Raw genomic sequence first — 25,546 nt, 5'->3', positions numbered from 1 at the left:
TCCCTTCATCTCCTTGTTCTGCCAGCCTCTGAGAATCATCATCCTACTTTCTGCTCCTGTAAATCTGACAAGGCTAGGTACCTTACATAAATGAAAATACACATATCTGTCCTTTTGTGATGGACTTATTTCACTTATAATGTCTCCAAAGTTCAGCCATGTTGAACATGTGTCAGAATTTCTTCCCTTTTTAATGCTGAACAGTATTTCATTATATGTGTATAATATATTTTGCTTATCCATTCATCTATTGATGGACACTTGAGTTGTTTCCATCTTTTGGCTAGAGTGAATAATGCTGCTATAAACTAGGGTGTACAAATATCTGTTTGAAACTCTGCCTACACTTCTTTCAATGTATACGAAGAAATGGTATCTCTGGATGATAGGTTAATTCTATGCTTATAATTTTTGAGGAATAGTCATGCCCTTTTGCACAGTGACATTAGTTTACATTCCCACCAGCAACTTACAAGTATTCCAATTTCCCCACATTCTCACCCATATTTATTTTGTTTCTTTCTTTTTTATAATAGCCATCCTAGTGAGTGTGATCTTAATGAGGTTTTAACTTGCATTTTCCTAATGATTAATGATGTTTAGCATCTCTCATGTGCTTATGGATCATTTGTACATTTTCTTTGGAGAAATGTCTATTCGAGTCCTTTGTCACCTTTGATAGTCTAGTTTTTTTTGTTTGGTTCTAGGAACTCTGATATTCTGGATATCAATCCCTTATCAGATATATAATTTCCAAATATTTTCTCTCACTCTGAGGTTTGCATTTTCTCTCTCTTGATTTCATCCTTCAAAGATTTTAATCTTGATATAGTATACTTTATCTGTATTTTCATTTGTTTGTTTCCTGTGCTTTGGGTTGCTACTAAAAACTTCAGAATTACATCTGGCTCACATTATATTTCTACTGAGCGGTTCTTGCCCAGAAGCTTAATTAGATTCAGGTTAAACACTTTGGGTAAGAATTTGTGTGCTTCATTATGTATCACAGCAAGAGGCATGTAATATCTAGTTGTTCTACTATTAGTGGTGCTGACTTTGCTTACCTGATTAAAGTGTGGATTGACAGATATCTAGATTATAAATTACATTTGTCATTGCAATTCCTAAATAATTTATGAGATGATATTTTGACACCAGAATACCCTTGTAAATACCATCAAGCCATGAAATCAGTTAGCCAACACATACAGAGCAGCACTGAAGATAACAACCAACCAGTTAGAGCCTCAAAGGCTGCCTTTGCAGCCCTTTCCTCTTTGATGTCTGCAATAGAGGATGTGCCTTTCTTCTCCCTGCACCTGTGGCTGTAAGTAGTCAGCAGCACTCACCAGTCACTTCCATCCTAACTGCACCCAGAGCTTACTCAGGCCTCGTGTCTTATTATCAGCAATAACTCAGACTTGGGCTATAATCTCTACTTCTTCATTTCTAAGAGTTGCCCAGAAGAATCTTCTTTCCACTGAAGAAACCGCCTCTTGTTTTTCATCTCTTTTCCTCTTCCTGTGACCACTCTGACATCTGTACCAAGGTTGGTGGCTCTTGCAGCCACCAGAGCCACAAGAGCCCTTGGCATTACTGGGGCCATATACTCCCTAGAATTCCTCAATGAAAACCTTGCTGAGTCTATGTGATGGGGATAAATGATCTTCTTCCCCTGTCTGTTTGTGACTCTCTGCTTCACAGCACCAGTTGTGAAAGCACATTCTCCAGTTTCTGCTTCAGTCACTATGACTCGGTCCATCATGAACGTCTAGAGCGGACACTTTGCCCCCCCCCCCCCGATTCCCGTAATCTCCCCAGGCACCTGAGTAAGAACACCTCTCCTCTTCCTTAGCCAAGTAAGCACCCAGCATCCCTCCCTACTTTCCTTCAGAAGCACATGAATCTCGTTCAAGGTCCTGATGGGATATAACTGGCCGTATTCTTCATTATAGTACCTAAGTAGGAGAAAACTACTCTGTAAAATGTTAAAAGTTTTCTTCTCTATGTTTATATGGTTATGAGCACAACTGACTAATGACCCAGTCAAATGACTCCAGTTAGGTCTTAAGAATTACACTCATTACAGTTAAAAACAGATACTACTGACATGTCCAGAAAAAAAATCCAATTAAGCCAGACCCAAAAAGACAAATATCACATGTTTTCACTGATTTGTGGTAGCTAATATAGAGTTCAAAAAATTAATGTATCAGAGTGCAATTAACATCTTAGAATTTTATTCTTGTTTATAATTCTTGTCTATATTCCTCCTGAACAGCGGTGTTTCTACTTTTTACCTGTTAAGCCCTTTATATTAAGCCTATATCTACAAGGTAAATTTAAAATATGTTATCACAAAAATTAAAGAAGGAAGGAAGAAAGGAAGGAAGGAAGGAAGGAGAAGGGAGGGAAGCATCATATTGTTGCAATTGTATCTATGAACTACATGAAATCTGTTATCATATAATAAAAATAAATTATTTTTAAAAATTGTGGAACCAAGGATTACAGAGATCAAAGGAAGAAGTTTAAAAAATACACAAATGATGTAAAGTCTGAAACTATACAATTTCTGGAAGAAAACATAAAAGAGGAACTTTGAAATTTAGGGATAGGCAAAAATTTCTCAATATGCAAAAAACCAGATAATAAAACAAAAAATTGGTAAATTGAACTTAATCAAACTTTTTTCATGTTCCTTGAACAATGCAATTTCAAAACTGAAAAGTTAAATCACAGGGGAAAATATTTACAATTCATTTGGCAAAGGACATATTCAGAATATATAAAGAGCACTTATAACTCAATAATAAGAACATATACAATGCAGTTTTAAAGTGGGTAAAAGATTTGAAGAGATATTTCACCAAAGAAGATATATGAATGGCTAATAATCACTTGGAAAATATTTATCATTATTAGTTGGTGTTGAGCATTAGTCATTATGCAACTTAAAACCACAATGAAATATCATGATATACCCATTAGAATGGCAAGAAATGTGAAAGAGCAACTACATCAATCATTGACTAGAATGTGGAAGCAACCAGAACTCTGCTACAGTGCTGTTGGGAATGTAAAATGGTACAGCTGCTTTGAAAAAAAAAAAAATGTGACAGTTTCTTAAAATGTCAAACACGTACTTGTCAGATGACCTACCATTGAACTCTTAAGCATTTAACCAACAGAATTTAAAGCATATACCTCAAAAAAGCTTGTACATGAGTAGTCAAAGCAGTTTTAACAAAAATAGCTGAAGACAGAAAACAACTTACATGTGCCTCAGAAAGTGAATACATACAATGCTGTATATTTATACAATGGAATAGTATTCAGCAAGAAAAGAATGTATTATTGATATGCCAATAAAATTAATGAATTTCAGAAACAATTATGCTAAGTGGAAAAAACAGACATGAAGTAGTATATACTATGTAAAATTCTGGAAAATGCAAACTTGAAGTGGCAGACCAGATCAGTAATTCTGTGATGCTACAGACAGAGGTAAGATGGACTGTAAACTCATACAAGGTAACTTGGCATGGTGGAAATGTCCTGTGCTTGATTGTGGTGGTTTCCCAGGACTATTTCCAACTCATCAAGTTGTACAAATTGGCAAAGTGACAAAGAGGGAGTTAAAGAAAATAAGAAGTTTGAAGTTAAGAAAGAAGAGAGTCCCTCCCATTCTCCAAGGGAGTTCACTGGAGACCTGATAGCAAGCGTCAGGAGAAGAGCCATCTTCCTGCCCGAAGGGACCTCCTAGAGGGTGAGCAGTGAGGGCTCCTCTGAGCCCTGCACACACCCTTGCAGCCTGGAAGGCTTTCCCCTTCCAGTCCCATCTGCCACTTCTTGTAAGACTCTTCCTCCAAAATTATTTCCTCACTTATCCCTGCCCATTCTGCATTTGCCACATGATTTCCACTAAATTCTCTACATTTCCTTTCATAGTAGCTGTTGTCCATAGCTACAAGGGTACTTCAAAAAGTTAACAAAAGATGGGATGCTTATTTTGGTGTAAAAAAAAAAATGCAAATCTGGCCGGCGCCGCAGCTCACTAGGCTAATCCTCTGCCTGTGGCGCCAGCACCTGGGTTCTAGTTCTGGTTAGGGCGCCAGATTCTGTCCCGGTTGCCCCTCTTCCAGTCCAGCTCTCTACTGCGACCCAGGAAGGCAGTGGAGGATGCCCAAGTGCTTGGGCCCTGCACCCGCATGGGAGACCAGGAGGAAGCACCTGGCTCCTGGCTTCGGATCAGCGCAGTGCACCGGCCGTAGCAGCCATTTGGGGGATGAACTAACGGAAGGAAGACCTTTCTCTCTGTCTCTCTCTCTCACTGTCTAACTCTGCCTGTCAAAAAAAAAAAAAAAAAAAAAAAAATTCAAATCCATGCATGCAAAGGATCTTCAAAAAGTTCATGGAAAATGCTTTTTATGCAGAAACTATTCATGATTCCAAAATCCCCAAATATTGTTTTTTTGGATCAAACATACTAATTACTATGCATTGGCAAAAGAGGACCCCCATTCACTGCTAATGCAACCATTCTGAGAACGAGTGAGTACCCTAGATCCTGGAAGCACTCCTGGGTATATCCCCAGGGAGGTATGGCAAGGAGATTCACTGCCACCCTATTTGGGAGCAACCTACACGTTCATCTCTAAGGAATGTACAGGTAAAATTGATGCACATATACAACAGGCTAGAAAACTAGATTTCCACATAGAAACCTGGGTTGATCTCAAAAACAGAGTGGAGAGAAAAAAGCAAAAGCAGAACATGGCTTATGACATAATTCCACTTATATTTTAAACACACACATAAAACAGCCTTGTATATCTTTGTAAGGGTGCCATTCTGTGTAAGTAAGCATCTGTTGAAAGGATGGGAAGGAGTACATTAAATGTAGTAGAGTGGCCAGGTAGGATGTCCATAGCACGCCCATGGGAGGAGAGCAGTGGGATTAGAAAACAAATGAAGAGGAAAAACAATACATTTTAAAACATTTTCTAAAAAGAGATCCTTCCATGGGTAGCTGATGGCTTTATATGAACTAAGGAGCAGGATTCCCTCACATATGAATTACAAAAATTCCCTCACAAATGAATTACAAAAAAAAAAAGAGAAAAAATTAGAAATAGTTCTTGTGTTTTGTCTGTTTTTCAAACTTGAAATGAAAGAATGAACTGATCCCTGCTACATTAGTTTCCTATTGCTGCTATACTGAATTACCACCAATTTAGTGGCTTAAAACCATGTACATTTATTGTCATGCAGCTCTGTAGATAAGACATCTAACAAATGTCCTCTGGGCAAGAGTCAAAACATTGGCAGGACTGCGTTCTCTCTGAAGGACTTCTGGGAGAACCTATTTCCTGGGATTTTCTTCATCTCAGGACTCTTTTCTTCCATATTCAAAGCTAGCAAGGATTTGTCTAGACCTCCTCACATCTCTTCGTTGACTCAGACATATGTTTAAGATCATGTTGTTCTTTGTCTTTCTATGCCCGGCTTATTTCACTTAACGTGATTCCCCCCAGACCCATCTATGTTGCTGTAAATGAGAGTATTTCACCTTTTTTGGGGGGTGGGGGTGGGGAAGAATAGTATTCCATTGAGTACATATACCACATTTCCTTTATTCATTCATCCACTGGTGGGCATTTAGATTGACTCCAAAATTCACATGGAACTACAAAAGACCCCAAATAGCCAAATCAATCTCTAGCAAAAAGAGCAAAACTGGAGATATCACAATTTCTTCAAAATATACTACACAAAGCTATAATCAAAACCGCATGTTAGTGGCATTAAAAAAAGATCCCTAGACCAATAGACCAGAATAGAGAGCCCAGAAATAAACCTAGGCACTTCCAGCCAGCTGGTCTTCGAGAAAGTGCCAAGAACACACAATAGGGATAGAACAATCTCTTAAACAAATGGTGCTGGAAATAATGGATATCTATCTACATGCAGAACAACAAAACTAGACCCCTATCTCTCTTTTTTTTTTAAACTTTTATTTAATGAATATAAATTTCCAAAGTACAGCTTATGGATTACAATGGCTCCCCGCCCCCATAACTTCCCTCCCACCCACAACCCTTCCCTTTCTCGCTCCTTCTCCCCTTCCATTCACATCGAGATTCATTTTCATTTCTCTTATATACAGAAGATCAGTTTAGTATATATTAAGTAAAGATTTCAACAGTTTGCACCCACATAGAAACACAAAGTGAAAAATACTGTTTGAGTACTAGTTATAGCATTAAATCTCAATGTACAGCACATTAAGGGCCAAGATCCTACATGAGGAGTTAGTGCACAGTGACTCCTGTTGTTGACTTAACAATTTGACACTCTTGTTTATGGCATCAATAATCTCCCTAGGCTCCAGTCATGAGTTGCCAAGGCTATGGACGCCTTTTGAGTTCACCGACTCTTATCATATTTAGACAAGGTCATAGTCAAAGTGGAAGTTCTCTCCTCCCTTCAGAGAAAGGTACCTCCTTCTTTGATGACCCGTTCTTTCCACTGGGTTCCCACTCGTGGAGATCTTTCATTTATAGACCCCTGTCTCTCACCACACACACAAATTAACTCAAAATGGATTGAAGACTTAAATGCAAGAGCCAAAACTATGAAACTACTAGAAGAAAACATAGGAGGAATGCTACATGACATTGATCTAGGCAAGAATTTTTTTTTTTTTTTTTTAGGACAGAAAACTCAAAAGCAGAGTATATATCTGCACGTCGATGAACTTGGATATACACTGAGTTAGGACTTTTCCAAATCCTGTCATGGGGCTGGTGCTGTGGCACAGTGGGCTAACGCCCTGGCCTGAAGCACTGGCATCCCATATGGACGCCAGTTCAAGACCTGGCTGTTCCACTTCCGATCCAGCTCTCTGCAATGGCCTGGGATAGCAGTGGAAGATGGCCCAAGTCCTTGGGCCCCTGCACCCATGTGGGAGACCCAGAAGAAGCTCCTGGCTCCCAGCTTCAGATCGGCGAAGCTCCAGCCATGGCAGCCAATTGGGGAGTGAACCATTGGATAGAAGACCTCTCTCTCTCTCTTCTCTCTCCTTCCCTCCCTCTCTCTCTCTCTGCCTCTCCTCTGTGTAACTCTGACTTTCAAAAAAATAATAAATCTTTAAAAAAAAATCCTGTCATGGCCTCAACAAGACTGATGAAGCAGAACCGTATTGAAAGTTCCCTACCTTTATGGCCAGCGCCGCAGCTCACTTGGCTAATCCTCCACCTGTGGCACTGGCACCCCGGGTTCTAGTTCCAGCTGGGGTGCTGGATTCTGTCCGTTGCTCCTCTTCCAGTCCAGCTCTATGCTGTGGCCCGGGAGCACAGTGGAGGATGGCCCAAGTGCTTGGGCCCTGCACCCACATGGGAGACCAGGAGCAAGCACCTGGCTCCTGGCTTCGGATCGGCACCGGCCGTAGCAGCCACTTGGGGGGTGAACCAACGGAAGAAAGTTCCCTACCTTTTTTACTATATGACATCTAAATGCATTTCACTTCCTTGGCAGTGCTATTATGATAACATTTCCTTTGAAGCTTCCTTGAGAAACCTCCATTTCATGTCATCTACAGGCCTCCTTACCCCTTTAGTGTGGGTGGGTAACTGCTAAGACTGCTCATGTGTGGCCTAACACTGTTGGGGCCTCCCACTCAAGCAATACAGATCCCAACTTGGCACCCCTGCACTGGCGAAAGATGGTGGAAGACATTCACCTCTGCCATACAAAAGGAGACATCACTCTGGCTGGACCAGGACTTCAAGAAGCTCTCAGTTCAACCGGCATCTAGCTGGATGAGAGTTGCTCCCTGTTACAGAATTAAATTAGTGATCACTCCTCTCCCCCACCCTAAGTGCTCATCCACATAGTAAAGTGTAGAATTTTGTACCAGAGAGCAGCTTTTTAAGACGTGGAGTCTCATATTCATCGCTGTAACGATATAAGCAATGTGGTCTAGAAAAAGGATATGGATAAAGATAGAGCAAGCAGTCAGAAGTCTGTATTCAAATCCAGATCACGGGGGTTGGTCAGACCACTTGTTCAAGGTGACCAAGTCTATTAATCAAGATGACATGTCTATTTGATGCCAAAACTCATACTGGAACTCACCTCCTACTCCAAGACTTTGTTTTCACCACAGCATCCCTCAACCAGAGATAGAATACTCTTTCTCATACCTGATGGAAGGGTACGCCACTATGAATTCAAAAGTACCTCTGAAGATACCTCAAGGACTGAGGGTAAAGATACCTCAAGGGCTTTGAAAGAAAGGGCAAAAGGAGTGAGCATATGGGTCCACTTTCTGTGACTATCACAAAATACCCGAAGTTGGGTACTTTATAAAGAGGTTTGAAGTGGGTGTTCAGTGGGTGTTCACTTGGGACACCCATATCCCATCTCAGTGCCTGGTTCAAGTCCCACTTCTGCTCCTGACTCCAGCTTCCTGCTAATGCACACCCTGGGAGGCAGTGGTGATGTCTCAAGTACTGGGTCCCTTCCACCTATGTGGAACACTCGAATGGAATTCCCAGCTCCCAGCTTCAGACAGGTCCAGCCCTGCCATTGCAGGCCTTTGGAGAGCAAACTAGTAAAGTAGAGTTCTTTCTGTCTCTCTGTCTCTCTGTGCGTTGTGTGTGTGTGTGTGTGCGTGTGTGTGTAAAACTCTGCCTTTCAAATAAAAAATAAATCTTTTAAAAAACAACATTGGGATGGTGTCAGAGAACTTTGGCACCACAGCACCACCACACTAAGCACACCTTCCAATGCATGAACCCATGGGGGACAAACCTCATCGCAGTCCCAGCACGGGTCTACCTGGGAATGCTTGGCTCAGGCCTGGGACTTTTATCTCACAGTCCTTACCAGACTTCCCACCTAATTCCATTTTTATGGCTTAAGCTTTTTAATTCATTTCCTGCCCAGTCTATCTGCCCATATGTTATTACTATCTTGCTATTTCAAGTTTCTCTCCAGCTGGGTAAATCTTTACTCTTTGTCACAGCACTGCTTTCTCTCTCTGGTTGCCTCTCATCTGCCCAGGGGGCCTACTTACCCTACCACCCCTCTGTTGACATCTCACTCAATTCTCCCCACCTCTCCACTTTCATACTTTCCACTTGCTCCCCTCCCTTCCAGTTCTCTGGGAATGGTGGCTCCTGGGTGCCTTGCCTCCGCCAGACCTGGGTGGCTTCAATCCCTCTGCTGAAGTGGGGGAAAGCCGTGAAAGCCCCAAATGCCATCTTTCATCTTATTTCCTATTTCTAGCATATATTCTATTTATAAGGCTGCCTCCTTCGTAGCAGATTGACACAGCACTCTGCTTGGTTCCCAGAATAAATGCAATTCAAGAATGCAAGGCAAGTCCGGGCTCCCAGGATTCTCTGCAGACGAGCATTTGTTAGGGTTTCTTCTGCCAGCAGCTGAGGAGACTCTCTGCTGACACCTGTGCTCCTCTTAACCATCCTGCATGGTCCCGGAAACTCCTTTCATACAGGATTTCCTTCCTGCTCAATCCTTTCCTGATCGTGTTTGGACCAAGCTTCTATTAAAGGCTGTTTTTATTTCTCAGGCATACATTGTACCATAAAAGCCATGTAAGAAATATTTGATGAGTTAATGAATAAATGCTGGTATGTTAAATGGAGCATCATAAACTGAGTTTGTGGGAAGCCAATTTGGAATCATAGTTAATCCACAAAGTGAACAATACATGTAAAAATTTAACATTTTAAACTTAACAATCAATTTCTTATTATATTCAACATATTTGATGTCCATATCACCAAATCATTATAAAACTTGCAAGAAAGAACTATTATAGTTACATTACCTTCCATTTTAGCACTTGCGCTTTATTTCCATGATTTCGTTTTAAATGCTGCCCCTGAAATGGGTATTATCATCCCCATTTTGTGGGTAAAAAAAACTGAAGCTTGGGCCGGCGCCAGGGCTCACTTGGTTAATCCTCCGCCTGCAGCGCTGGCATCCCATATGGGTGCCGGGTTCTAGTCCCAGTTGGTCCTCTTCCAGTCCAGCTCTCTGCTGTGGCCCTGGAAGGCAGTGGAGGATGGGCCAAGTGTTTGGGCCCTGTACCCACATGGGAGACCAGGAGGAAGCACCTGGCTCCTGGCTTTGGATCAGTGCAGTGCGCTGGCTGTAGCAGCCATTTGGGGGATGAACTAACGGAAGAAAGACCTTTCTCTCTGTCTCTCTCTCTCTCACCGTCTATCTGTGAAAGAAAGAAAGAAAGAAAGAAAGAAAGAAAGAAAGAAAGAAAGAAAGAAAGAAAGAAAGAAAGAAAGAAAGAAAGAAAGAAAGAAAGAAAGAAAGAAAGAAAGAAAGAAAGAAAGAAAGAAAGAAAGAAAGAAAGAAAGAAAGAAAGAAAGAAAGAAAGAAAGAAAGAAAGAAAGAAAGAAAGAAAGAAAGAAAGAAAGAAAGAAAGAAAGAAAGAAAGAAAGAAAGAAAGAAAGAAAGAAAGAAAGAAAGAAAGAAAGAAAGAAAGAAAGAAAGAAAGAAAGAAAGAAAGAAAGAAAGAAAGAAAGAAAGAAAGAAAGAAAGAAAGAAAGAAAGAAAGAAAGAAAGAAAGAAAGAAAGAAAGAAAGAAAGAAAGAAAGAAAGAAAGAAAGAAAGAAAGAAAGAAAGAAAGAAAGAAAGAAAGAAAGAAAGAAAGAAAGAAAGAAAGAAAGAAAGAAAGAAAGAAAGAAAGAAAGAAAGAAAGAAAGAAAGAAAGAAAGAAAGAAAGAAAGAAAGAAAGAAAGAAAGAAAGAAAGAAAGAAAGAAAGAAAGAAAGAAAGAAAGAAAGAAAGAAAGAAAGAAAGAAAGAAAGAAAGAAAGAAAGAAAGAAAGAAAGAAAGAAAGAAAGAAAGAAAGAAAGAAAGAAAGAAAGAAAGAAAGAAAGAAAGAAAGAAAGAAAGAAAGAAAGAAAGAAAGAAAGAAAGAAAGAAAGAAAGAAAGAAAGAAAGAAAGAAAGAAAGAAAGAAAGAAAGAAAGAAAGAAAGAAAGTCTTAAATAAAAAAAAACTAAGGCTTGGGTGAGCAGCTTAGTGTAGGTGACATAAGCAATAAGTGGAAAGACAGATTTGATCCAAGTTTATCTGACTTCAAACCTCACTTTAGAAACTAAAAAGGGGGTGGGCAGTGCTTTGGTGTGGTGGGTAAAGCTGCTGCCTCCAGTGCTGGCATCCCACATAGGTGCCGGTTCAATTCTTGACTGCTCCACTTCTCTGCTATAGCCTGGGAAAGCAGTGGAAGATGGCCCAAGTCGCTGGGCCCCTGCACCTCCATGGAAGAACTGGAAGAAGCTCCTGACTCCTGGCTTCGGATAGGCCCAGCTCTGGCCACTGCAGCCATTTGGGAAGTGAACCAGTGGATAGAAGATCTCTTCCTCTCTCTCCCTCTGCCTTTATCTCTCTGTTAACTCTGCCTTTCAAATAAATAAATAAATAAATATTTAAAAATAGAAACTAAAAAGGACTTAAGGTAATAGATATTGATGACCCCTGGTTCCATCTGTGTTCCCCTCAACAATTTCTTTCCTGTTGGATACTGTATGAGCACAAATATTTGTTAAATTAAATTATTGAACATATCATTTAGACCCAAACTTTCTTAACCTGATATTGTTCTGATAGTCAAGCTTTGTTATAGACACTTGAGAGGGAACGCAGCATCAAGCTTTGGAAGGTTGTCAGAGGAGGATGCACAAGCCAGGGTTGTGTCTACAACATAGATGTGGGATTACATCTTAGCAGGCAAGATTTAAGTGACAAATAAAGGAACCCTGATAATAGACAAGGACAAGCCACTGAGGAAGGCTAAATGTTTTGTCTGTAGATATCAGCTCTCTAGTGGTTGTAGCTCTTCTGGGTTTGTGGCAACGGAAAGAAGAGGCTGTTTGTTGATATCACACAGTTCAATAGCATCCTCTCCATGGTAATGTGGGGTTGTTGGTTCCTCTGATTGCTTTCTGATGCGTAGCTTTAATTGTATATTTGCTTTTGCCTAGAGAATAGAATCGTGTTCCCAAGAGGATAGCTGGGAAAACTCACTGCCAGCCTGACATACAAATAAGATCCTGCAGAAACCGCTGCTTCATGGGTGGGCTCAGGAAGAGATGAGCGAGCACTACCACCTCCAAAGGTCTAGGCCTAGGAGTGCCGAGACCATGGTCTCTTGCTCTCTGCCGAGGATTGCAAGCAGGAGTCATGTAGTCAGAGGAAGACGAGACAACTCCCTCCAGGGGAGGGTTATACGGGGTTGCAAAACTATTACTCTCTGAAAAAGCTGTTCCTCCCACAGCAGATGCCATGTTGTGGGTCAACTCATATTGCTGTTGACATAATTATTGCCTTCCTCAATTTTTATGCTTGTTTTTCAACAATTGAGATCATATTGCTCATAGATTTTGCAATCTGCCCTTTTCAGTCAACACTGTAGTTTATAAACATTTCAGAGGAAGGTGTTCTGGTAAAAATCCAGCATTGCACAGCTGAAAGAGACTTTAGGCATGAATGGAAGCAACAGCAAGTGCCACTAGGATAGCTCCTAGGAGCTTGAATACTCTTATCTCACCCGATGATATCATTTACCCATTTAGACAACTTCATGGCAGCAGTTGGTTCTGGGACATAGAATTAAGGGAGCAAGGTTTTTTCTTTCTTTCTTCTTTCTTTCTTCCTTCCTTCCTTCCTTCCTTCCTCTCTTTCTTTCTATCTTTCTTTTTCTTTCTCCCTCCCTCTCTCTCTTTCTTTCAAAACTACAAAACTGGTTTTCAAAGTGGCTGGGTCACCTTCCATTCCCAACGCATGTGTAGAAGAGCTCCAGTAGCTCCACATTTTTGTGAACATATGTTCTTTTTTTAAAAGCTTTTATTTAATAAATATAAATTTCATATAGCTTTTGGAATATAGCAGTTCTTCCCCTCATACCCGCCCTCCCACCCCCAAACCATCCCACCTCCTACTCCCTCTCTCATCCCAATCTTATAAGATTCATTTTTAATTATCTTTATATACAGAAGATCAACTCTATACTAAGTAAAGATTTCAACAGTTTGTACCCACACAGACACACAAAGTATAAAGTACTGTTTGAAGACTAGTTTTACCATTAATTCTCATAGTACAACACATTAAGGACAGAGGTCCTCCATGTGCACAGTGCACAGTGTGATTTAACAATTGACACTCTTATTTATGATGTCAGTGATCACCCAAGGCTCTTGTCATGAGCTGCCAAGGCCATGGAAGCACAAGGTTTCTTTTTAAAAAGATCTCTCAGCTTCTTATATCTTCCAAAATTTCATAATAGGCCAGTATACCTTTAGAGCCAGAAAAAAATACCTCAAACACATTCCTCCTTCTGTTGTCAAGAAAACAGCAAGGCACTAGAATCTGAATCAGCTGTAGGAGAAGGCCGCCAGGTTCATCTCATCATGCCTTAGGCTCCCCGTCTGTGAAATGGGACACTCATCCCGGCCCCTCCCAGAATGGAGGCTGGATGACATCACCCAAGCACAAGGTGAAGAGGTAAGCAGCACCTTTCTAGGAGGTGATGAGCTTCATGGCCCACAGCCCACCTGATTGTGATCATGAATCCAGGCATTCTTGGGCACAGAGGTATCTTTACCTGGAAAAAGGAGGTAAGCTTGCTCTCTCTCTTTTTAAGATGTATTTGAAGGGCCGGCGCAGTGGCTCACTAGGCTAATCCTCCACCTTGCGGCGCCAGCACACCGGGTTCTACTCCCGGTCGAGGCGCCGGATTCTGTCCCGGTTGCCCCTCTTCCAGGCCAGCTCTCTGCTGTGGCCAGGGAGTGCAGTGGAGGATGGCTCATGTCCTTGGGCCCTGCACCCCATGGGAGACCAGGAGAAGCACCTGGCTCCTGCCGTCGGATCAGCACGGTGCGCTGGCCGCAGTGCGCCAGCTGCAGTGGCCATTGGAGAGTGAACCAACGGCAAAGGAAGACCTTTCTCTCTGTCTCTCTCTCACTGTCCACTCTGCCTGTTAAAAAATAAAAAAAAATATTTATTTGAAAGAGAGAGAATCTTCCATATTATGATCCATGTCCATGTCCGAGGTGGCTACAATAGCCGGGGCTGGGCCAGACCAAACCAGGAGCCTGGAGCTCCTTCTAATTCTCCCACATGGATGACAGGGGCCCAAGCACTTGGGCCATCTCTTGCTGCTTTTCCTGGGCACTTCAGCAGGGAGCTGGATCAGAAGTGGACCAGCTGGTATTCAAACCAGCACTCATATAGGATGTTGGCATAGTCACACATTGTGCAACACATTGTGCCACAGTGCCGGCCTCAAGCTGCCTCTTCCCATTGCTCACTTACAGGCCTGACTCAGCCATTAGATATAGGAGATGCGGAGCCCAGGGACTAAAATACTTTCAGGGGTCCACAAAAATGCTTTAATACATGATACTAATGTGTTTGTCATTATATTGACACAGTCAGAAAATATGTTTTACTATTTTTTTTGACAGGCAGAGTGGACAGTGAGAGAGAGAGACAGAGAGAAAGGTCTTCCTTTGCCGTTGGTTCACCCTCCAAGGCCGCCGTGGCCGGCACATCACACTGATCCAAAGCCAGGATCCAGGTGCTTCTCCTGGTCTCCCATGCGGGTGCAGGGCCCAAGCACTTGGGCCATCCTCCACTGCACTCCCGGGCCATAGCAGAGAGCTGGACTGGAAGAAGGGCAACCAGGACAGAATCCGGCACCCCAACCAGGACTAAAACCCAGTGTGCCGGCACCGCAGGCAGAGGATTAGCCTATTGAGCTGCGGCGCTGGTTGTTTTACTATTTTTAATGGAGGAGAAACCTGTGGAAGCAAAAGTGCCATGGGCCCACAAAAATCAAAATGTAGCCATGACCCCTGAGCCTGTATTAGCTTCATATTTTCCAGGCTCTTCCCTGAAGTCATCAAGGTGAATTGTGGATTAAAATGCCCATGGTTCCTTTTTGCTCATCTTCTACATCATTCTGAACAGAGGAAAAGAGCTTGGGCCTGCATGGATAGCGTGGCCATAGCCAGAGCCAGGAGGTTAAACTGAGCCCCTACAGTAGCCTTTGGCAGATGCAGGCCTGATTAGCAGACAGCAGAACAAAGTGTTTTTAATTGCCCTCGTAAATAACCATTACAACATTGAGAGGACAAGAAACTAAGTAGGAAATGACTTGGCCGTCCCTTTTGTTAGGAATGGTTCCCCCTCACTCCTTAGGATAAAGGTTTCCGTGAAACGGGAATATCTCCTTTCATAATGCTAGTCCTTTGAAATTAGAGTTATAAATAAATAAAGACAGTATGCAAACCATTTGATTACATCCATATGCTTTCTCAAGATTCCCAAAGGAGGTACTTACACCCATTTTTACATCATTAAATATTAAAATAAAAACTCATCAAAGCTGATCATGGGTAAAAAAGGCATTTTTAAGCACATATTTGGGCGCACTTTAGCAAAGTCTTTAGACTTAAGGAGCAAGGAGAATATTTTTTACAATAGAATAATCCAGCTCAGAGTTTTGAATGAAGAGGATATTGGGGCCGGCGCTGCGGCTCAACAGGCTAATCCTCCGCCTTGCGGCACCGGCACACCAGGTTCTAGTCCCAGTAGGGGTGCCGGATTCTGTCCCGGTTGCCCCTCTTCCAGGCCAGCTCTCTGCTGTGGCCAGGGAGTGCAGTGGAGGATGGCCCAAGTGCTTGGGCCCTGCACCCCATGGGAGACCAGGATAAGTACCTGGCTCCTGCCATCGGATCAGCACGGTGGGCCGACTGCAGTGCGCCGGCCACGGCGGCCATTGGAGGGTGAACCAACGGCAAAGGAAGACCTTTCTCTCTGTCTTTCTCACTATCCACTCTGCCTGTCAAAAAAAAAAAAAAAGGCATAAAAGCATACTGGGGGGCTGGAGCTGTGGCGCAGCGGGTTAATGCCCTGGCCTGAAATGCCGGCATCCCATATAGGCGCCAGTTCAAGACCTGGCTACTTCACTTCTGATCCAGCTCTCTGCTATCTCCAGGGATAGCAGTGGAAGATGGCCCAAGACCCTGGGCCCCTGCATCCGCATGGGAGACCCAGAAGAAGCTCCTGGCTTCTGGCTTTGGATCTGCGCAGTTCCGGGTATTGCAGCCAACTGGGGAGTGAAACATTGGATGGAAGACCTCTCTCTCTCTCTCTCTCTCTCTCTGCCTCTCCTCTCTTTGTGTAATTCTGACTTTCAAATAAATAAATAAATCTTTTTTTAAAAAAAAGAGCATATTGATTTCCTGGGAGAATATTTGTAAAAAGACTCCAATTTTACTTGAAGTTCCTTATTCAGCAATCATTAATACCCAGAATGCCATTAAGAACCAGGATGTGAGCAAAACCCACAGCCCCAGCAGCCAAACTCAAATCATGAAGCCTATGCCTTGGATGGTCTTGAAACATCATGGAAAAGTTCCTAAGTTCAAATAACAGTGATACAGGAGAAAATGATCCAAGTTCCCTTACTTTACAAAATCAGGTGATAGGGCTGGTGCTGTGGTGTAGCAGGCTAAGACCCTGCCTGCAGCACCAGCATCCCATATAGGCACCAGTTCATGTCCCAGCTGCTCCACTTCCAATCCAGCTCCCTGCTGATGGCCTGGGAAAGCAGTAGAAGATGGCCCAAGTGTTTGGTCCGCTGCACCCATGTGGGAGACCTGGAGGAGGCTCCTGGCTCCTGGATCTGCTCAGCTCTGGCATTACAGTTGTTTTGGGGCATGAACCAGCAAATGTAAGACCTCTCCTTCTCTCTTTAACTCTGCATCTTAAATAAATAAATAAATAAAATCTTTAAAAAAAAAAAAAGAAATCAGGTGACTTTTCCTTACAAATCATAAGTGTTATGGCTGCTATTCCAAGAGAGTATAAATAAGTACTAAATAACCCAGTCCACAGGAGTTTGCAAAATGATTAGGAAACATTGGAAAAATGAGAGATTTTCAAAACATCCATGGAAAAGGTTATTAGGAAAAAATGACACACGGATTTCAAAATTTCTTTGTACCAAAACAAACTTCTCTTTTAATTCCGCTTGTCCATGAACTGTCTCAAGTATTCTTGTACTAGATGTAAACAGATCACAGCAGTAGCAGGGCTTATGTACTGAAGGGCAGGGGAGTGCTCCCGATGGTAAGTTCCACATGGGAGCAAAGCGAGTCTATTAAAGGGACTGAGTGTCCTTGAGGATCCAGCTGGAAGCACACGGCACACTCAAGAGTGTAACTAAGGGAATATTTACTGAGGTGCGGGTAGAGTTAAGTAAACTAATCACAATAATGACCCTGGAACGAGTAATATTGGGAACCTAGGTCTGAAAGGGCAAGGGAAGGAGCCGTGTCACTGGAGCCCCCTGAGAACTGGCGCCATGGAAGAGGGGATGATAGCAGGTGTACAGGCAAGGCAGGAAGCTCAGGCTGGGGGTTAGGAGCAAACAGGCAATCTCATCACCGGCTCATGCCTCCCTTGGGCCAAACCTGGCCAGATGGGGAGAGCAAGGGAGCCCAAGAGGTACAATTCTGGGGCATACACAAGGTAGAGAGGAGACAAGAGAGTGACCTAAAGGGGCTAATGGAGACTAGCTCCACACACAGGCTGGAGATCTCGCTCTGGGCCTTAGGAGGAAGGGAAGACCAATTGGCACAGAAAAGGAAAGGGGAGATCATCTTCAGCAGAGGCACACATGTGTGTAGTGGACAAGAGGAGTAATTCTTTTTCAGCAAGGAGGCGACCTGTGCAAAAAGCATGTCCTTAAGAAGAGGCACCCTGTCACTTTCAGGAAGCTTGGAGGAGAAGACATAGCTCAGAATTTCTCCATTCTGGCACAAGAGACATCTTGGGTAGGATAATTATTTGGGGGAGGGGGGTAGGGCACTGTCCTTTGCTTTGGGGATGTTTAGCAGCATCCCTGGCTTCTATCCAATATATGCTCTAGAGGCAAACCCACTTTTGTGATCAGCAAAACAATCATCAGACATTGCCAAATATCCCCCCGAGGGTGAAAACTGCCCAAGGAAACCATGATCAGAAAATAGCTGAGGGGGCTGACTTTGTGGGGCAGTGGGTTAAGCTGCCACCTGAGACCCTGGCGTCCCATATGAGTACTGGTTCAAGTCCCAGTTGCTCCATTCCTGACCCAGCTTCCTGCTAATGCACCTAGGAAGTCAGCAGAAGATGATCCAAGTGCTGCGGCCTCTGCACCCACATGGGGGACCTGGATGGAGTTCCAGGCTCCTGGCTTTGGCCTGGCCCAGGCCTGGCCATTATAGCCATTTGGGTAGTGGACTATCGGATGGAAGATTTCTTTTTCTCTTTGTATCTCCCTCTCTGTCTGTAACTCTGGCTTTCAAATAAATAAATAAATAAATAATCACTAAAAAAGAAAAACAGTTGATGCTAAGTGAGTCGATCAGTGTGGAGCAGAGAGTGTGGCAAGGAAAGGACACACACGCTATAGACCCTGCAGATGAGAAGCAGGGGAGACACGGGGGCAGTGGCTGAGGATGATTTTGGGGTTTGCAGTAGGATAACGGGGAGAAGGCTGTCTCCACACTCAGCACTAAGAATGCCTGAGGCTGGCCTTGGGAAAAGACAGTGTGTCTTTCATGAACTTGCTCGAAGGGAGTCCAGAAACTGAGAGCAGTTGAGGAGGGGCTGGGACTAGAGGCATAGGTTTGAGTCATCTGCACAGAGACCCAGCTGGAAAACTTCCACCCAGAGAAGGGTGACAGCACTCAGAAGGAAAGGTAGAGAAAACCAAGGGCTGTGGTTTTATTTTTTTTCTTTCCTTTCCTTATTTTTTTCTGGGGGGGGGTAGGGGAGGAAGGGAGTTTGGACATATTTAGAAGATGAATAATGTGGGATAGAAATAGAAGGCTCTGGAGGCAGGAAAACCACGCAGTTTTCTGAGGGGTGAGAGTGGGCTGAAGTCCAGCTCCTGTCCCACTTGCCAGACCACATGCCCTACCACACAGCCAAAGGGCTGTATGTGTCCCGCAGGGCTGCCTCCCAACATGTACAGACGCACCCCACGAGTACAGGCTGTGGCTCATCAGAGCACAACAGAAGACCGGGGTGTCAAGAAGGGAGGAGCCTCGTCCTCACCCCACCCCTCCACCCAACGGCTAAGGTTCTTTTCGCTGTCACTGGAGTCCTTAAAGAAACAGCCTGCTTAAGCAGACACTTTGGCTCATGTGGAATAACCAGCGTGTCCCTCATAGGTGAGATCATAGGAGGCATGGCTCCCTGGAGAAAAGGCTCTTGGCAGAGGCAGGACAGCGGAGAGCTGTAGCTCCACAAAGGGCAGCAGGGCTGCTGCTGTCTCGTTGGCTCTGACTCCCTGCAGAGGGATGATGGAGCTTCCTGTCATCTTCTCTCACCGAGAGGCAGAATTCTCAGGTGGCCCTCAAGATTCCCGCCACTGGTGTTCCTCTCCCTGAGAGCATGGGTGGGACTGTGAATACGATAGGAGATTACTCCCTTGTGGAGATTATGTGGCAAAGAGAAGTTTCAGATGCAATTAAGGTTCCTAATCAGTCACCCTGGAGTCAGTCAAAAGGGAGGTCATCCTGGGTGGGTCTGACCTAATCAGATGAATGTTTTATGTTTTGTGAAATTTTTTATTTCTTTACTTTTTATCTATTTGGAAGATAGAGAGATTTTTCCATCCATTGGTTCATCCCCCAAATGCCGACAACAGGTAAGCCTATGCCAGGGGGAAGCCGAGTCTGGATCTCAATCTAGGTCTCCCACGTGGATGGCAAGAACCAGACTACTTGAACCATCACCACCGCCTCCAAGGGTACTGATTCGCAGGAAGCTGGAACAGGAGGTGAAGCTGGGACTCAAACTCATGCACTCTGATACGGCATTCTGCACCGAACACCTGCCCCCGGCAGAAGTTGTTAAACAAGTAGGAGGCAGGAGTGGGTGCCTGTGCCGACGTGGAAGAAAACAGCATGTTGAGAATGGCTGTGAGAAGGCCATGAAACTGAGACCTAGGTGGCCTTCCAAGAGCTGAAGGCAGTTACTTGCCAATAGTCGGTATGAAGGGACTTCAGCCCTGAAACAGCAAGGAATCAAGATCTGCCAACAGCAGCAACCAGCGAGCACAGGAGAGGAGCCCAAGCCTCACATGAGACCACAGGCCAGCTGGTATCGGGTGTGAGCCTGCTGGGATCCTTAGCAGAGGACCCAGTCACCCAGACTCCTGTCTCATGGAAATTTAGATCACACATTTGTGTGGTTTTAAGCTGCTAAACTTGTGTTCTTTCACTATGCAGCAAGCAAAACTGGTGCGCAGATGAAGGGAGTGTGTGCATACACAGTGGATTGGCTCCGCCAGGACACGGACAAACACTGTTCATAACCAAACCAGAAGCACCTGACACTTGAGCCAAAGTCTGGACTACTGTGCGGTCATTATCCCGTGCTCTGTCCCATCTCACTGTGATGTAAGCAGCAGTAGGATGGGGCCGCCTTCCATTCCTCCTATGAAGGGGCACCCTTTAGATCTGGGGAAAGTGAGTCACACTCTAAACTTCACAGAAGAGGGACAGAACTTGCTTTCTGAGCTCAGAGCTGCTGTGCAAAGGTTGATATTTATAATACAGCTGAGACGGTAGTGGCCCTGGGGCCAGTGGAATTCTTACCCTCTAGCGCCAGGCCCATCGTTGCTTCGCCAAACATAGCTTTGGCACCTGGGATACTGAACCAGCAAAGCTGAATGGACATGGAAGCGTCATTTCTCAGAAGGACGTCTTGAAAGGAAGAAGGACGAGGAAGAAAAGTAGAAGGAGAGAGTTAAAAGGAAGCAAGCACTGTATTTAGTAAACAAACATTTAGGATTCCCATTGCATGCACAGTTCTCTTCAAGGCCCCAAAAACACAGCAGTGAGTAAGACGGATACAAACCCCTGTGTTCCATTGAGAAATAAAGCAAATTTGCAAAAAATATATAGTATGTAAAGCCAGAGGAGTTGGAAGGGGTGCCAGCGTACAACCCGAAACAGAAGAGTCAGAGAGGGCTGATGAGTGAACAATGGGGATTTCCAGCATAGGAAATGCCAATGCAAATGTCCTGAGGCAGGAGTGGGCCTGGCCTTACTGAGGCATAATGAGATAGCCAGTGTGGCTGGTGGGAACTGAGGAAGGAGAAGGGAGAAAATGATGGGCTGAGAAAAGGGCTTTGCAAGTCACTGACTTTTACTCTGAGTATGGTAGGGGTCACTAAAATGGAGGGCTGGCATGATCAGTCTTACTTTTTTTTTTAAGATTTTATTTATTTATTTGAGAGGTAGAATTACAGACAGTGAGAGGGAGAGACAGAAAAGGATCTTCCTTACATTGGTTCACTCCCCAAATGGCCACAACAGCTGGAGCTGTGCTGATCCGAAGCCAGGAGCCAGGTGCTTCTTCCTAGTCTCCCACTTGGGCGCAGGGTCCCAAGCACCTGGGCCATCCTCCACTGCACTCCTGGGCCACAGCAGAGAACTGGATTGGAAAAGGAGCAGCCGGGACTAGAACTGGCACCCATATGGGATGCCAGTGCCACAGGCAGAGGATTAACCTACTGTGCCACAGCACCAGCCCTCTGTCAGTCTTACTTTTCAAAGGGTCAGTCTGGCAGTAGTGTTGAGAATAGGCAGACCACAGGATAGCAAGGGCAGGAACACAGAAGGGGGTTAGAAAGCCACTGCAGTGGTCTAGCTGAGAGATGAGGTTTGCTCTCATCTGGAGCTGCAGGTGGAGAGAAATACTCAGATTCTGGATGCCTTTTGAAAACACAAAAGCTCTGATCAGATGCATGGTGTAAGAGAAAAAGCAGCCAGGGATTCTGCCAAGCTTTTTGGCTTGAGCACTACAAATATCCTTTTGTCATTTGATGATCTGGGAAAGACTGGGAATTGGTTTGCAGATAAATATTGGGGAAACTATTGGGACACATCAAGTCTGAGAAGGCTGTGAGACATCCAGCAATACTATTCAGCACAGTTGGATACTCTGAGGTGCATTTTGGTAGGGATTAGGGCTGGTATTCAAAACACAAGACTGATTGAGAGTTAAGAAGAAAAAAAAAAAAAAGTGAGTGCAGCTACAGAAGAAGTTCAAGGGTAAATCCTAGGGCACTCCTAGGTTGAAGTATCAAGAAGAGGAAGAAGAACCAGCAAAGGAGACTGAGAAGGAACAACCAATGAGGAAGGAGAGAAAACAAGAAACTGATACCCAAGGCAAGAAAATGTTTCAAGGATGAAAGTGACCAGTAGGGTCCAATGCCACTGACAGGATGAGCTGAGGTGACAAGATAACCTTGGGTTTAGCAAAATGACTTTGGATTTAGTGACATGTCAATGACAACCTGGACAAGAGTAGCTGCAGTGGTATGATGGGGATGAAAGCCTGACCTGAGTAGACTCAAGGGTGATTGAGAGGAAAGAGACCAGCAGTATTAGGTGTAGACAACTCTTTTAAAGAATTTTTGCAATACAGGGGAGCAGAGGAGTGGGATTGAGCTGGGGGGAAATAAGGTGGGAGAAACGCCAGTAGGCTTATGTGTTGATGGGAATGATACAGGAGAGAACAGAAAGTGAAATGATGGAAAGGGTACAGTCCACTCTCTATTACACAAAAAAACCGAAGGAACGAGCATGATGAATTTGATGGATTTACTTCAAAACATTTAATGTCATATTTTAAGCATAAAAGAAAAAGGAAAGATAATTCTAAAACATAATGAACACTCACGAACCCACCACCCACTGTGCGAACAAGACCACCTCCAATCACGTCTACATATATGTTCTTTCTCCTACCCTGACCCTCTTAGAAGAAAGCTGCTTTCTTGATTTTGTGATTACCATTTCCTTGCGGAGTCCTATTTTCTGTGTGTACCCTGTTCTATGCGCTGACGTAAAGATCAAGTATAACTTCACTTCTGCCTCTCCACCAAACCTCCTACATACATCAGATCACCTCAGTCGAGATGAAATTTCTGTCTTGCATTTAACTTCCCACACTAAAATCGATCTGCACACCAAAATTCAAGGACCACTGCTTTGCCTGAAAACACCTTCTTCTCCATGAAGATTACTGTTATTCATTCCTTTCTGTATTATTTACTCTGCACGAAAGCAGGAAGAGACCAGCATACTTTTCCATGTGCATACACAGACCCCCATAGCCAGAGCATTCTTTTCATTCTGGGAGATGCACCCACAGCCCTCACACCTCCAGCCTCCCCACCCATGCCAAGCACAGCCTTGCTTGTCAGGTTATTCACCAATTCCCTGGCCGGCCCTCCACACAGGTAGCAGGAAGGCCAATGATGACTACACACTAGCTTTCTTTCAGCTCCGGATCTTAACTACAGACAAGTGGCTACTAACAGGTCATCTAGGGTTCTCCGGGGTATAAGAACCTGCAGGACTTTAACAAATGCTAGCAGGTGGACCATTATAAATGAATGGCAGTCGGCTAGGAAAAGCCCTCTGCATACACAAACCAAAACCCAGCTCCCCGCTTGCTCCCTGAGGCTTGAAATTGCTTTGAGGAGAGACAATGACTTTCATCTCCAGGGTCAGGGTGTGGGTGGAGGCACTGGGGAGGAGCTAACCAACACGTCCTGCTGTGTAAATAAACTGAAAGAATGGAAAGTACAATGGGCACTGTTAGAATGGCTGAGAATTGACAAGGGGTGGATGTAGAAAAGCAAGAAGAGGCATTTCTTGCCTCCCTGAGAGCTTAAAAAAAGAAACTATCTTGAAATTGGAGGACCTGGAGTCCAATTTGCCCCTACTGCCAGCTGTTTGACCCCAGGCAAGTTACTCAGTTTTTGACCCTGTTTCTTATTTGTAAATGAAGGTAATACCTACCTTCAGACTCAATGGGAGATTTTGATGCCATTGTGTTTGTGATAGTGTCCCAGCTCAGAGACCATATTCCACGCAATGGATAGTTTCCTTCTTCCCTGTGGTCCCCAGGCATCTGGGGCTCTGTTCCCATGCACCTTGGCTCCATCCTCCTTTCTTAGCATTATAAAGATTAGGAGTGAAGAATCTGGAACCCCCAACCAGGGTTCCAATCCCAGCTCTATCACTTGCTGAAAACAGTTAATATGCCTAACGCACTTGGACAGGTTCCTGGCGCCAAAACAAAAAACAAAAAACCATGCAAAAAGTGTTTGCTGCTGTTATCGCCAGAGATAACTGCCCACTTGCCCCAAACCCTAAGATCCTCGGAGGCGCGGCCACGCCACCGTCTCACCTACAGAAGCCCAGTGTCCATAGCCACACGTCCCTCTGGGTTCCCATCGCCCCCGCCCCATCCTGAGCCCGCAAAACCCGGATCCGGTCTCAGTCTCTTGCAGCTCCGCCCTGGCACGGTCCCGAAACCCAGCTCTGCTCGCAGGGGCGGCGAGGGAGGTTCTGTGACGTGACGCGCCGCGCTGCCGGTTGCCGGGCGACGGCGAAGCGCTCACAAAGCCCGCGGCGCCCCGCTTGGGTCCCTCCTGGCCGGTGCTGCCCTTCCCGCCCAGGTTCCGCTGCTCTCCTGCCAAGGGTGCGAGGCGCTGGAGCTCGCCCCACACCTGCTGCCTGAGGCCGGGCGTGAGGTGTCGCCTGCAGCCAGCCAGCCAGTTGGGGAGCGCGCCTGAGGTAGCACGCAGAGGGGAAGCGGAGGGAGGGCGGGCATGGCCAGCCCTACTGGTTCACCCAGCAAGGGGACTGCGGGGATCTTTAAAAGGATTGACCAACTGTGGGGAGTGTGGCTTTCCCGAGAAACTGTGTATATGGGGGCGGGGGGGGGGCGGGGGCAGAGCCAGAACTACTGTTTGATGATTTCTTCCACGAGGGGCAGTGATTTGGAAACACGGCAGAACTTGGAATCTGAGCTCCAATGAGGAGCCAGACTTCTGCTTTTCCATCTGTAATGTGAGTGTAAGAATAGCTTTGGGGGGCTTGCCATGACGACCAATGGCCATGGCTAGCATCATAGAAACTGCTGTCAGTCTGTCATTTTTACTAATAACTACTGGACACTGGCTGGGTTCCAGGTGCTGGATTAGGCATTGGAATTCTGTAGTGGGATCTGCAGTGTATTGGAAGAGGCACATGTTGATAAAAAAAAAAAAATCACACAACTGATGTAACCCTAGAGCTGAGCTACATGCCTTCTAGGGAAGGTGGACAGGGGTCTCTCTGAAAGGGCATGGTGGAACTGGCAGGGAGGTCAGGGCAGGCAAAGCTGAGCTCTAAAAGAATTAACCTGGGGCAGCCGGGGTGGGGGGCGCAGTGCATTCCAAGCAAGAGGAGCCACATGTGCAAACCCTCCACCCCACCATGCCAATCCCAAGCAAGGATGGTTCCAAAAGCACTCCACAGAAGCTATCTGTTCATGTAGCTGGGGCCTTTCATTACTATGATCAAGCTCTGCTGAGCCTGCACCGATAAAACCAAATGAGAAATGCCAGCAACAGACCTATAATGTATATTTTAT

At 44.6% G+C, this 25,546-nt stretch overlaps 2 protein-coding genes across 29 annotated transcripts in view; one reads left to right on the top strand and one right to left on the bottom strand.

The window, feature by feature from the left end:
• Positions 1-24,219, bottom strand: part of KALRN (kalirin RhoGEF kinase) — a 777,940-nt gene extending 753,721 nt beyond the window's left edge. For all 27 annotated transcript variants that reach the window (XM_089331826.1, XM_089331827.1, XM_089331831.1 and 24 more), the window contains exons 1-2: positions 23,926-24,219; positions 20,707-20,814 (exon numbers count right to left, since the gene is read on the bottom strand). In XM_089331826.1, the coding sequence (XP_089187952.1) occupies positions 20,707-20,814; positions 23,926-24,070 (253 nt within the window). In that variant the 5' untranslated portion in view covers positions 24,071-24,219. The remainder of the gene's footprint in view (positions 1-20,706; positions 20,815-23,925) is intronic.
• A 284-nt stretch (positions 24,220-24,503) lies between these two features.
• The window catches only part of ROPN1 (rhophilin associated tail protein 1), a 53,739-nt gene continuing 52,696 nt past the window's right edge, over positions 24,504-25,546 (top strand). The window contains exon 1 of one of the 2 annotated variants that reach the window (XM_089331851.1): positions 24,504-24,705. The gene's annotated coding sequence lies outside the window, so the exon portion shown is untranslated. The remainder of the gene's footprint in view (positions 24,706-25,546) is intronic. The other variant, XM_002716547.5, reaches the window with a different exon arrangement.

The sequence above is a fragment of the Oryctolagus cuniculus genome, chromosome 4, assembly GCF_051225735.1.
Source record: "Oryctolagus cuniculus isolate XC-2025 breed Fujian yellow rabbit chromosome 4, ASM5122573v1, whole genome shotgun sequence".
Taxonomy (NCBI): Eukaryota; Metazoa; Chordata; class Mammalia; order Lagomorpha; family Leporidae; genus Oryctolagus; species Oryctolagus cuniculus.
Note: the sequence above shows the minus strand (reverse complement) of the source record. Positions and strands in the feature narration are given on the sequence as shown.